Below are 12,944 nucleotides of genomic sequence, written 5' to 3' on the forward strand. Positions count from 1 at the left end.
AGGGAACAGGGATGTTAACATTGCTGTCTGTATCCCTGCAACGTGCGCCTTGTTTCTTACATCATAAAAATGGTTCACTACAATACTAGGTAGTTTCAGTAAATCATTTCAATTTTGCTTTGGAAGTCTGGGTTTAGAAGAAAATTTGGACTGTAAACAAGAGGGAGAAAAAAGTTCTAAGTAAAAGTTTCAAAGGCTTTAACATGGATAAAAAAAGCTTGATTTTAATGGTAATAAAGTGATTTTTAGTAATTGGGCACTGCATTTATTTATAGCAACCAGCAGTAATGTTATTCAGAGCAAACCTCGGATAGAGAGGCTTCCTTATTCCACCAGAAGGCTTTTCTTGCCCTCTTTCCTTCCCGGGACACCAGCCTTGGCATCCTTGCTTGACAGACGTGCTTTCTGTTCTGCTTTTGCAGGAGGCTGTGAGGGCTGCTGAAGATGTCCGATAGTCTGGATGTTGAAGAGAAACCTCCAGCCCCACCGTTGAGAATGAACAGCAACAATCGCGATTCTTCAGCGCTAAACCACACTTCCAAACCGCTCCCCATGGCCCCTGAGGAGAAGAACAAGAAAGCCAGGCTTCGCTCCATCTTCCCAGGAGGAGGGGATAAAAGTAAAGTATCAGCAGTGTGAATGGGCGGCTACGTCTCTGCTTGCTTTCTGCTCGTTGTTGGTTGCCGTATTTGCTTCCTGCCACTGTTTTCTTTCTGGTTCAGTTGCAGAACATGGTATAGTCCTTCCAAAGCCTTCTGTTCCAATTGCTCTAGTAACATGTTTCAGCAGAGGAGGAGGTGTTCAGTCAGTTCCTTTCTTGTCTTTGAAAAGCCAGCAAGACACACACACATTGTGCGACTTGCCTTTTAAAAATATAGTTAAGCTGGGGACTCCTTTCCTTTGGATTTTGCTTTGCATTTGCAGTAAAAACAGAGATGAGGTTGAGTATTTTTGAAATACATTTGCAGAAGTGAGAAGGCAATATGCCTGACACTTTTGGGGATTTATTTTTTTTAATGCACTTGCATTCCAGGAACAGGAGCAAGGCTCTTCTTGCTTGTTACTTTTGCAGTGAGAGTATACACATAATGGCTTGGTTTAAAACCTGCTAGGTGTGGTTACAGCAAGAGAGTCTTTTAAACGTGCAAGAAACAGTATTTCAGTTTCATTATTTGAAATGCATTTGCAGAAAGGAGTGTGTTTTGAGTTAGTGTATTTATAGAATTAAGCGAAAGATTCTATGATTTATTTTTTTTTGTAATGCCATGGGAACTGATGGGCTGCCCCCACAAGTGCTGAGGGAGCTGCCTGAAGTCACTGCAAAGCCACTTTTCATTATCTTTGAAAGGTTACGATGGCTGGCCGATGCTTCTGATGACTGGAAAAAAGCAAATGTCTCTTCTGCCTTTAAGAAGTAGGACTGGGGGACTATGGGCCTATCAGCCTCACCTTGGTCCCTGGGAAGCCAGTGGAGCAAATCCTCCTGGAAACTACTCTCACACAAATGAAGGATAAGAATGTGATCAGGAATAGTCAGCACGGATTTACAAAGGGGAATTCATGCTGAACCCTACTGAGGGTTCATGAGATGACAGGCTTGGTAGGGAAGGGGGAGCAGTGGGTGTTATTTGCACTTTAGTAAGGTGCCAATAGAGCTTCCCATCATATTCTCACAGACAAGCTGATGAAGTACAGTTTAAATAAGTGGACAGTGAGATGGACTGAAATGCTGGGCTTAAAGGGTTGTGATCAGCAGCAGAAAATCCAGCTGGATTTCCAGTGGGATTCCACATGCAATGTGCATTACTGTTCCTCCAAGGAGAGCTCAAATATATGGAACTGTGGTCATTCCCTGGAGCTCCAGCTCACCTGCGCTGCTCGGCTGCCTCTTTCATGAGTCTTGTCACAGGTCACGTGGAGCAGTCGGAGGCAGTCTGGCATTCAAAGCTCCTCCTGGGTGGTAGAAAGCACAATTTCAGCCCCATTCTTCCCCTCAGTCGGGGCAGTCCTGATGGCTTCTCTCGTGTGAAGGCTGTGACTGGATGGGCCCATTCCTCAGGCCAACTTGGCTGGTTCACCCTGCATAGTGCTTCCCAAAGTGTCCTTTTCTGGGAACAAAATGAATTTTCAATTGATTCTTTTTAAAGCCTAAAATGAAGATCTCCCCTAGCTTATTTAATTCCTAGAGGGAACATTTCTTAAGCAGGAGGTGCTGGAAATGGGGAGATTGAGAAACAACCCCTCCTCAAAATGATCAATAACATTAAAAATAGATGTAATTAACTACTGGTCAGGGCAATATTAGGAAACATACAAGTATCATGATTTTAAATGTGACTGTGATGGAAAGTAAGCTAAGATGTATAGCTTAATTTTGTTGGGTGAAATAATAAATGGAAGAAGTTTAGCTTGACTTGCCAAGCCCCCTTGAGGTGGTTTCAGCTCAGGGTTGGCTTGTGGCTCAGGGTATCAGCTAGCTTCTCTATGCTTCATGGACTCAGTGTGACACATTTTTGAGAGTCCTGCTTATAAATCAGGTGATTAATATGGCTGCTCTCATCTAGTGCAATGCTTTGCAGCATCACAAATTCATATTAATGATTCACCATTGGTGCTAGTAAACAGAACGTGAAGGATACACCATGGCAGGGTGTTTCTGCCTGAACCTGCAGAACTTTGTTGCCTTTCATTTGCTCATCAGACAGGAGTGATGCGAGGAGGGGTACACTGTGGTGTGGTCTTTTGCTCCTTGTTTGTTGTGTGGGTGTCTATTTTTGTCAGTTAGGTTGACGGTTGGACAAGATGATCTCTAAGGTCCCTTCCAACCTAGAAGATTCTGATTCTGTCTCTCCAAGGCAACCGTGTGTGCCAGGGTTGTTGTGCTCAGGGACCAGGAATCCTTTGCAGTCACTCCCCTGTTGGAGTGTAAGGGTTTCAGTAAGGTTTTGAGCAGTTCTGTGATTAAAACCTTGTTTTAGAAAGACACTGATGACTCTGTGAGGCCCCTCTGTGCTTCTACAGTTGAAATAAGCCACTTAAGCATTAGTGTCCTGCTCCTTCCCATAGCACCTGACCTCCTTATGTTCCTTGGTGTAGTTCCTCTCACCCCATCTCTTGGGTAAGGGTACCCCATTACCTGGGGGCAGGAAGCCAAGGCAGACAACTGAAATACATTTCCAGTGTCACGTGGGCAATCTGAGTGGAACAAGGAGCTGAACCCATTCCCCCATAGCCCGTGCTGTGAAATTAGTCTGCTTTCCTCGGAGGTCATGATTGTGATGGCAGCCATAGTGGAGTTCATAACACCAGTGTTTCCTTTCAGGAGTGTGCTGTTACCTCAGTAGAATTGAGAGCAGAAGGAAATGACTTGTGTTCTTCCAGTTGTTTGATACAACTGTGTTCTTTCATTAAACCACCTGCAATTGCTATGCCATGAAATAAATTAATACTGTGTGTGAACTGGTGGCTCCATGAAGGTGTTGTAGAGCATTCAACCTAAAGAAATGAGAGAGGAGCAGGCCCACCACAGCTCAGATGTCCGTTTCAGCTGAAGTACATCTTTGTTAAGATTACTGTGTGCACAATATCATTTCCATTGAAGCTGCTTTAGACTTAGCTGTGGATGGGAGCAGTCTGACCTTTAGTCATCTGGTTGCCTCCTGTACAGAAAAACAAGAAAAGATGGAAGAAGAAAAACCCAGCAGGGTTAAGATTAATGGAGAAGAAAGAAAAGGACAAGGCTGCTGGAGTAAGACAGGAGGAGCAGAGCAGGAAGTATGGGAGGACAGCGTGAGTGACAGTGGAAGGGAGAGGGAATGGAGGAAAGAACAGAAAGAGATGAAGAGGAGGGGAGTGAACAGGAGGGTATAAGTGTGAGGTCAAACCCTTCCTCCCTCTGGAGGAAAACTGCCACTTAGCTGAGTCACATTTTTCTGCCAAACAACTGCTCTTTTAACATAATGATGATGATGATGATGCAGACTGTGGAAGACAGAACACTCTTTCCTTGTTCTCTTTTAATCTGTAATGGTTGCTGAGGTGGTGTGGGTGGCCCTCATGGCTAACTGCTGTGCAGCAGGAGTGCATTGTGAGGGGCATTTATAAGAAAATCAAATAGGAATGTCCAGTATAAAACCCTTGACTGCAATCAGTCACTGCTTCAAAGAAGTCATGCCTTTTCGTATCATTTTGCCAGCTTGGTAAAAAAAAAAGTGATTTGAGTCGCAGAGCACACATAACAAAATTTTTAGACTGGGGAGGGGTGAGGGTGTTGCAAGGAGATGTTTAATTTTATATTTAATTTATAATTTATCAGCATTTGGACCATAGGTGTTATATCTACAGTCTGCTAGACAGAGGTCCGTGAAGCAGATGAGCCAAATCTTGGGGAATGAGCTGCAACGCTTGCTTTCAGCAGGAGAGGCCTAGAATGGACAAGTGCTGCTTTTGACTTAATGTTTTTTGTGGTGCCTTATTTCGCTTCTAGATTTGGCTGTTGCTTTGAACTGAATTTGATGATCCTTTAAATCTAATTTTCACTGCATGTTCTTGCAAATGAGGTAGGAGAGGTCAGGTTTTTTATTAACAATAAAAAGTTATATATGCTGAATGGAGATGACATCTTGTAGGTGGTAACATCTGTCTCGATAGTTAAACAACATAGTCTTAGAGATAAAAGAAGGGGAAAAACCTTTGCTTTTGTGTTTGATACATTGCTGCCATCTTTACTGAATGCTAAATGAAAATAATTCATCAATTAATATTGTGTAGGGGTGTGCAGTACAGACAAAAGGTGACAATTAATAGAGGATACATGCACAAATGCAGAGAAAAGATTAGAAACATCCAAAATACTCTAGACTATAATTATGAAGAGCAGAGCATCTTCCAACTAAAGGAAGCTGTAAGGTAGAATAAGAAAGATACGCAAAGAGAGGCCTTGTGGAGCTACAATCTGTGGGGAGGACAGACCCAAGCTGGGAGCGGTGCTGATACATAGTGAGTTCAGCCTTTGGACAAGACCCCCCATAAACTTAAGAAGCTGGCAAACATAATACTAAAACACTGCAGGAGAATGTTAATTCAAAGTCCATGAGTGTAGTGCTTTGTGTTAGAAGGCTGACGTGCCTGAAAGTAGATTTCGCAAAGCTCCATCCTGGTTGATACTGATGGAAGGGGACACTTACTTTTGAAATAGGACACACACAAAATTGTCCTCATCCACCTGTTTTTGATGTACATAGCATGGATGTCACTGGCACTGCACTCAAGGAATATGGAAGGCAAAGACAGAACCTAAACAACTGCTCCTTTCTCTCCTGCTGATGTGTAACTATGGCACATGTGCTCATGGTGATGTGCTGGCATTTAGAGATCCTGGTAGAGAGTCCCATGGTGATAGGCACAACATAACCTCTTGTATATCTCTGGATTTTTCATAACTGTTAGTGTGAAGTCACATCACATCACATCTGTAGAGCAAACCTGCTGAGGACCACAATGAGAATATGTAAACCAGACATGCATTGAAGTGGTAAGAAAGGCAGCAGAGGAGAGGTGGGATCGTGGGGTGCAGAGTCCTCTCTTTAAAGATGTGAGATCATGTGGCTTTATTGTATTCTGCATGAGCACTTTGAGTGTCTTATTTCCTGAATTTGTGTTAGTAACTCTTGCATACTGCAGGTGGGCACTGTAGTGTTTGTTCTAATCATTAGCATGTAATTTTTCCACTGAAATGACCAATGTATTTGGCAGAATGGCAGTTCCTCTCTCGGCTGTTACAGCTCTACCACTGGCACTAGAGAAGGTCCTACAGATAGCTCTGTACTGCATTATTCAACCAGGTGGTAGGTAGTCTTGGAGCGTGCTGGCTCTCCAGGGAAGCCAAATATTTCCGGTACTTGCCAGCAGGTTAGATATTTGAACATGGATTTATGCTATGTTTATCTGGGTGTTTGGGAGTTGTCCAGAACTGGCATTATTGTCAAGATTTTTTTGAGAAATCTGTTGAACGTGGGTTCTTGATGCATTGGAGTGAAGGCAGCTTCTCTCAGCTTTTATTCCGCGCATTCTTTATTTGGGTCAGTAAAACTGGGCTAAAGTGAGATTTGTCAAGAGTAGAAAGCACAGGAGATGGATGACCACAAGGGATGTTACTTTCAAAAGGTGTTAAAATAGGAAGGAGATGAGAAACATGCAGATTGGCTGACTTCAAAGTCAGTCTCACTCAATAAGATACTCCACTGTGTGTGAATACTGGTGGAGTGATTTAAAAACAAGGGATTCCTGGTGACTAATAAAGCTTGGGGTTTATAGTTATATGTCTTAGTTAATTGAGAGCTCACATGAAGCCCTTCCAGTGGTATTTATGGGATCTTGTTGCTGTGCAGATTCTGTAGTTTCTAATACAGAGCTGCTGCTTCAGCCTTTTACTCAGAGGAGAGGCAGGAATAGGATCTTTGTCTTTTCCTGAGCTGCCTGTTTTCACAGAACTTGTAGGAACCTGGTTATCTTAAAAAAAACCTCTAATCTGGCTGAGTTTGACAACGGGTTCAAAGCATGTTGGAGAAAAGACACACACGCAAAGAGGCATGCACATGTGTGTCCTGGGTGCTTTATTTCTGCAGGAGCCCACAGAGTGAAGTCGAACAGGACTTAGTTGCTGGATGTGAAAACTTAATACAAAAGGAACTGATAATAGAAATCATGCTGGTTAGAGATAGCCTAGGAAGGCTACTTCATGAACAGCTTGCTTTGGCAGCTGTGACACTGATTGGAGGAAAGCCAAAATCAAATAACACTTTCTAGACTTTCCTAAACAGGAGCTGACAGTTAAGGTGTTGTATTAGCTTGAGTCTGTTTGTCAAGTAGGATGGATGTTAATTGATTTGTTTTCCACTTTTAAAATACTATTTTGAGCACACTTGATTGTGAAAATTTTTGAATGAAAAGCTGGGCAGAAAATAAGTGCATGTTAATGTTTTGCCTCTAGCCAACAAGAAGAAAGAGAAAGAACGTCCTGAGATCTCTCTTCCTTCCGACTTTGAACATACCATTCATGTGGGATTTGATGCTGTCACTGGAGAATTCACAGTAAGTAACCGCTGGATTGCGTGCTCACCAGAGCTTCTAGTTTCTTGATGGTAAAATAACCTCCTGTTGCCAGAAACGTCAGATGACAGCAGTTAGGCTGTGAAGAAAGAGACTTTTATATGTTTGGCTTAGGATTTGGAGTGTTTTACTTCTGATTCAGGCTGCTTTTTTTTTCTCCAAGGATTGTCAGCAGAGTGCCTGTGGAAAATGAAAACTAGGAGGAACATAGGTATATGCTTTTATGCATCTCACAAGCTGCTACAGGGTTGGTTATTCAGCATTTCTAGAAAAGGATAAAAAAACCCCACACGTGTGCATAGTGTATGTCTTGCTGTAGAAAATCAGCCCTAAAGTGCAAAGTCCAGCTGCTCTGCAGACAGCCCTTGGAGATGCCCAGAAAGCAGCAGTGTTGTGGAAGTCCATTCATTTTAATTTAATATCCTTCAAAATATGTCCATAGGCTAGGTGATCAGACACGTTTCTAGCCTTTATGTATTAATAAAATAGCAATCAGCTTTTTTTACTTACATCACAACAAAGTGTATGAAGTGTTGGGAAAAATGAGTCTGGTAGAAGCTCCTTGAAGTCTGCAGGGGGCTTCAGAGCATTTTCTCTCAGACTACTACTTAGGTGCTGAAACCATTAATCCTTAAAACTAGGATGGCAGTAAGCTTAAATTTGATTGAACTGTGGAGGTGAGAGGAAACATTAGCAAATTTCTGTACCATCAGTAGTACCCTGTGAGCTAAGTGGTCAGACTGTGTTATCACCATGCGTCAAATTGTGAAGTGTGCTAGTGCTGACTGGCTGCATACACCAAACGGGATGGGACAAATCATTTGCCTGGGCAAAGGACAGTTAATTTTCAGAATCTGAGCCCTAAGTGTGATTTCTTCATCATTTTTTACTTAGCTACTTCTGTTTCTCAAAAATATTTCAGAAAGCTGGAAACTTCCGGTGTGGTACAGTAGCAGTAGCAATAGTAATAATAACAACAACAACAATAACAATAGAAGCAAAAAGACACATTTAATGACAACATGTCTTCAAAGGAGTAGTGAAATTGAATTATCCTTAGTAATTAGGAAATACAGCTACATTAAAATATGTGGACTAGTTAATTAGGCTTTTTAACACAGATGTCACTTATAAAATCTTACTTCAGAATTTATTCTGTGCCAAACCTTAGGGCTGATTAAATGCACATTTAAAAAGCCCAGATGTGGTCCTTTTTTATTAGAAACTTTTCCCTGCTATCTATCCTGGCTTTCCTCTTTTTGTTGTTTTTTTTTTCCCTCTCTGTCTTTCCCTGTAGCCACTTTATTGTTCTGATTAATCTTCAGAACATTTACTTTGTCTTGGTATCTTATTATGTATTCTGTTATTTTCTGCTTTTGTTTTCTCCCTTTTGTGTTTCCATCCCTTCTTCTTGTCTGTCCTTCCTTCCTTGTCCGTTCCTTCCTCTCTTCCTTGTTTCACTGCCCTCCCCACTGAATGTTCAGCTGTTCTTATTCTATATTTGTTCTTCCTTTCAGCCTTCTGCCTTTATTTCTACCCTGTGCTTCAGACTTTTTCCTTCTGGCTCTATGCAAATGCAATGGGTCACATTCTCTGGTAGCTGACTGGTGGTGAGGATCCCCGTTAGTTTCACGTCCCCGCCAGCTGGAACAAAAAGGAGGGACGTCGAGGTTAACACACTTCACTTCTAAGCATGAGCACTCCCTAGCAGTACTTCAGAGATCAGGGTTTGGATCAGTTTGAAGGTTGTTATTATCATCCAGTGTGTCAGATCAGTCTAGCATCAAAGATTTTTTTACCAGCACAGGTCCTGGCCTTTTATGGAACAAAGCGATTGTACATGGCTAAATATGTCCAGCTTTATTACTGTAGCACTTTTTTTAAAATATCTTTTAACCTTTCAAAACAGTGGACATTATATGGCTGCTGTTTTACAGTTACACAGTATTTCTACAATAATAGCTATTCCTAAAGCGTGGAAGCGCAGTGCTGCAGATTGAGAAGGCTCTAACTAGTTTAAAACAAACCAAAGGGACAGGTGACTTCCCCTGTGCAGTGCAGGACTTAACTCTGCAGTCCCTGGTGCAGTAAAATGTCAGTCAAAGCACTGGCTGTCAGCTCCCAGCTAATCCCAGGTGCAAGGATTGTGTTACACACTACATTAGGCATGTTTGATTTGTCCCAACCTGGATACAACCCGTGTATCAGCTGAGCAGTCCCGTGGTAAGTATGTCCTGCTGAAGGGACTGCCACTAGCCATATCATGTAAAAATATTCCCACTGTCTAGTGATCACACTGTCTGTCTCTTTCAAAAGTTTGGAAGTGCCATGGGAATGTCCAGTAGATGTGCAAATATATGGGGGGGTTGTTTGGAATTATGACAGTTGTCATGCCAGTAGTGTCTGCTCTACTGTTATGTGCAATGCATCGGGCCATTTTCTGACACCGAACAGTCACCCCCAGCTGCATTACCTGATTGCTGTTAGTCGCATCTCAAATCAAAGCTGCATGGGCTCCTGAGTTTTTGGCTTTCAGGCTTGAGCACCAAGCTGTGTTGTTGCTCATGAACGTATGTTGTATCTCCATTTCACTGTGCTTGGAGCAACCACATTTGCTAAGAATTGAGGCTTTTAAAGCTCAAAATAAAATTGGTTGGAAACTGTTGGGCGGGAGCATGCTGCTAGAGCTTTCTGTTAATTTATTTTGAAGAAACAGTTGCATTTTCTGAATGGAGGAAGAAGTGTGGTTTGCAGGGCTTTGGGGAGTGCGTTTTGTAAGGCATGCATTTTTGAAACAGTTTCCTGATCCCCAGTCTAGAATGAAATGTGGTCACCCACCAAACTTCTAAAGTTTCAAAGTTACGACATTAGCAAGTGGGAGAAAGTTGTGGCTATAGATCCAAAGAAGTTGCATGTTATTGATCTAATCAAGCATTTCTTTAGAATCGTCCTGATTTTCAGTCTGACACACATAGATTATTTGTGTTACGACAATACACAACCTCCCAGTGTGAAATCTGATCTTGACCAGCTGTGTTCTCCACTGCACTCTGTTTCGTGCACTGGCCAATTGTGATCTTGGAGCTGGAGAACCGTTGGAAAAAAACTTGTGTAGAGCCATTCAAAAATGCTAACCTGGCTTTCCAAATTAGACAAACAGCAAAAGCCCAGATCTTTCTCTATTATTTTTATTTTTTAACTAAAAAAAAGAAATTACAGGTAATTTTTCCAGTCACTTGCCATTAATCCTCAGTAATGTATTTTTATGAGGGAGAGAAAAACTGGTTTTAAAAAAAGAGAGAAGGGGGAATGATGCTTCCAAACTTTGGAACAGTTGTGATTTTTCTGTTTTCCTAAGCCTGCCTTCCTGTAGCCTGTCCACCACCTACTCTCTTTGGTATCTACCTTGTAAATCCCATTTTAGATGGGACTTCCCCATTTTGGCCCATTGGTTTCCTCCTACCACCTTCTAAGTTGTCCCACATTCTGTTTTAACTTTCTTTTCTTTCTTTATTTACGTCCATTACAGCCAGATCTCTATGGCTCACAGATGTGCACAGGGAAGCTCCCAGAGGTGCGTCACAGGCCCAAAAGAATCTTGCATCAAAATGCTTCTTTGAGATGTCATAGCACTGCAGCAGCAGGTTGATGTGTTTGCAGTAGATTTGTTGCTTGGCTTATCCCACTTTTTTCCATTAATCCTAAACTTTGGAGGCCCATGTCACACATTGTTTTGTGGAGAACTTCTTAGGAAGAAGCTGTATTAAAGTGTTTACCTAGATTGGGGTGGCAACAAGGCTAAGTTTAAATGTACTTCAGGTATAGTTTATCATCAAGAAGCCTTACAATTCGCTGGTAGATGTTGGCTGTGCAGTAAATGGGGAAAATTGCAGGCTTTCAAATTTAGGAAATTATACTGGATATTTAAAGCAATTTTCATCAAATGATTTCAATGCAGAGCTGCGGCTTTCAGCGATTGGGTCAATTTTCAAATGCCACCCTCACTTGTAAGATGTCCGAGAATTCATGCGAGGCTTCGGCACTCTCAGCCTGTTTTCTGAGTCCCTGCTTTCTCCATATTTACAGTAGAAAACCTAAAGAGCTACAGGAGCTCAAAAAAGAGACATCCTTAGCAGCAGTGGTACAACCCAGTGTGGCAATTTTGAGAATTTAAGTGCAGATTCTTAACCCCGCAGTGTTCCCTGGTATGCTGAAAATGAATAGTATCAGACTGGGGATTTCCTTTTAATCAGATAGCAGGATCATTTCAGCAAAATGTGTTTGTGGTGTTAAGCATTAAAAATCCAGTGTAAAGCTCCTAAAATACAATGTGTTGTCCATGAATATAGAATAGTCTTGCTATGTCTGCACTGAATCACCAGGATAACAAGCTAAGCCTTAAATCATTATTCCATGGAAGAGCGGAGTTGATTTAAAGATGAGTTTCATGCACTTTTTTTCCTATCACAGTCATAACTTTCTTTTCTTTTTAAAGTTGGATCCTGGTTTTAGCTCTATATTTTGATAGAGAAGAAAATGATTGCATCTAATGTATAAGCCACTAATTTTAATTGTGAGGTGTCAATCAAAATTTCTGAAAGTAATCTTACAGGTAGCATGGGATCTTGGTAAAGATCTGTGAGGCTGTGGCTGTTAAATGTTCTAAATCCACATTCTTTCCACTTGACATCTACAGGGCATTCCAGAGCAGTGGGCCAGGCTACTACAGACCTCCAACATAACAAAACTGGAGCAGAAGAAGAACCCACAAGCTGTTCTAGATGTTCTCAAATTTTATGATTCCAAAGAAACAGTTAACAACCAGAAATATATGAGCTTTACGTCAGGAGGTAAGTCGACACCTCACTGCGAAAAAGGGAGCGTCAGACCCAAAATGAGTCAGACCAAAATTCAACATTCAAGTGTTCAAGAAGCAATCTTAAAAAATTCCACATTGTGGAATGCTCCTGAAATGAATTATATTTCTCCTTTTGTCCCCTAAATGTCATTGAAATCGTGACTTTTCCTTGTTCCTTGCTTTTAAAACTAAATAAGATACTAGATGGAACAATCTTTACCATTTTTATTCAGAAGACTTATGGCCAAAGATCATGTTTACTTTTGTTTCTTCACATCCTTTTCCCTTTACAATGTTCAGATTAGGGTACAGGGTATAATTCTTCTGTTGATTTTATGAGTTACTCTTGCATCCTGTGAGCAATAGGTTAGGGACTACGAGAATTTTTTGTGATACTTCGTGGTAGAGGAGAATTTTTGATGATTTTTTTGCGTTATCTGTAGGGCAGGTTAGGTTGCTAGGCATAAATTCACAAACCTAGAACGGCTGCTATTGTGATGGAAGAGGAATGTTGCCACTGAGAATGAGAATGCATCAGTGTCCAGAGCAACCTCCGTAGCGTGCTCGTTCCTGGAACATACTTGTGTTTTAGATGTTACTGTCTGAAAGCCTGCAAATGTGATGGGGGTGTCATTTTTTCCCTTGGTTATGTACAGTCTGCAGAATTCTAGTGTAACCTTGCGAAAACGAGAGACCAAGTCTGTGCTGCAGTTGGCATTTTTTTTCCTTTGGTCCATTCTTTCTTTTTGCCAGACACTCTGGCTGGTGACACATCTAGCATGTAAGCAGAAGTTTTTACTAGGTGCAGCGTGTCTGGCTTTTGTATTGATGTGTTCTTTTGCTATTCCTTAATAACTGCGTTGACTTTTAAACAAAAATGCCTTCAAGATACCGCTAGTTTGGTAAAGCTTATGTCAACAGCTTTAGTTAATAAGGGGGTATCTCTGTCCAACAGGGTGTGGACAGCATCTGTAAT

General features: G+C 41.5%; 1 protein-coding gene across 2 annotated transcripts in view; it reads left to right on the forward strand.

Moving 5' to 3' along the window:
* The first annotated feature begins 423 nt into the window (after window positions 1–423).
* The window catches only part of PAK3 (p21 protein (Cdc42/Rac)-activated kinase 3), a 41,633-nt gene continuing 29,112 nt past the window's right edge, over window positions 424–12,944 (forward strand). The window contains exons 1-4 of one of the 2 annotated variants that reach the window (XM_014955162.1): window positions 424–619; window positions 6,992–7,092; window positions 10,640–10,684; window positions 11,807–11,960. In XM_014955162.1, coding sequence (XP_014810648.1) covers window positions 445–619; window positions 6,992–7,092; window positions 10,640–10,684; window positions 11,807–11,960 — 475 coding nt within the window. In that variant the 5' untranslated portion in view covers window positions 424–444. The remainder of the gene's footprint in view (window positions 620–6,991; window positions 7,093–10,639; window positions 10,685–11,806; window positions 11,961–12,944) is intronic. The other variant, XM_014955163.1, reaches the window with a different exon arrangement.

Source organism: Calidris pugnax, unplaced genomic scaffold, assembly GCF_001431845.1.
Source record: "Calidris pugnax isolate Ruff unplaced genomic scaffold, ASM143184v1 scaffold38, whole genome shotgun sequence".
Classification (NCBI taxonomy): Eukaryota; Metazoa; Chordata; class Aves; order Charadriiformes; family Scolopacidae; genus Calidris; species Calidris pugnax.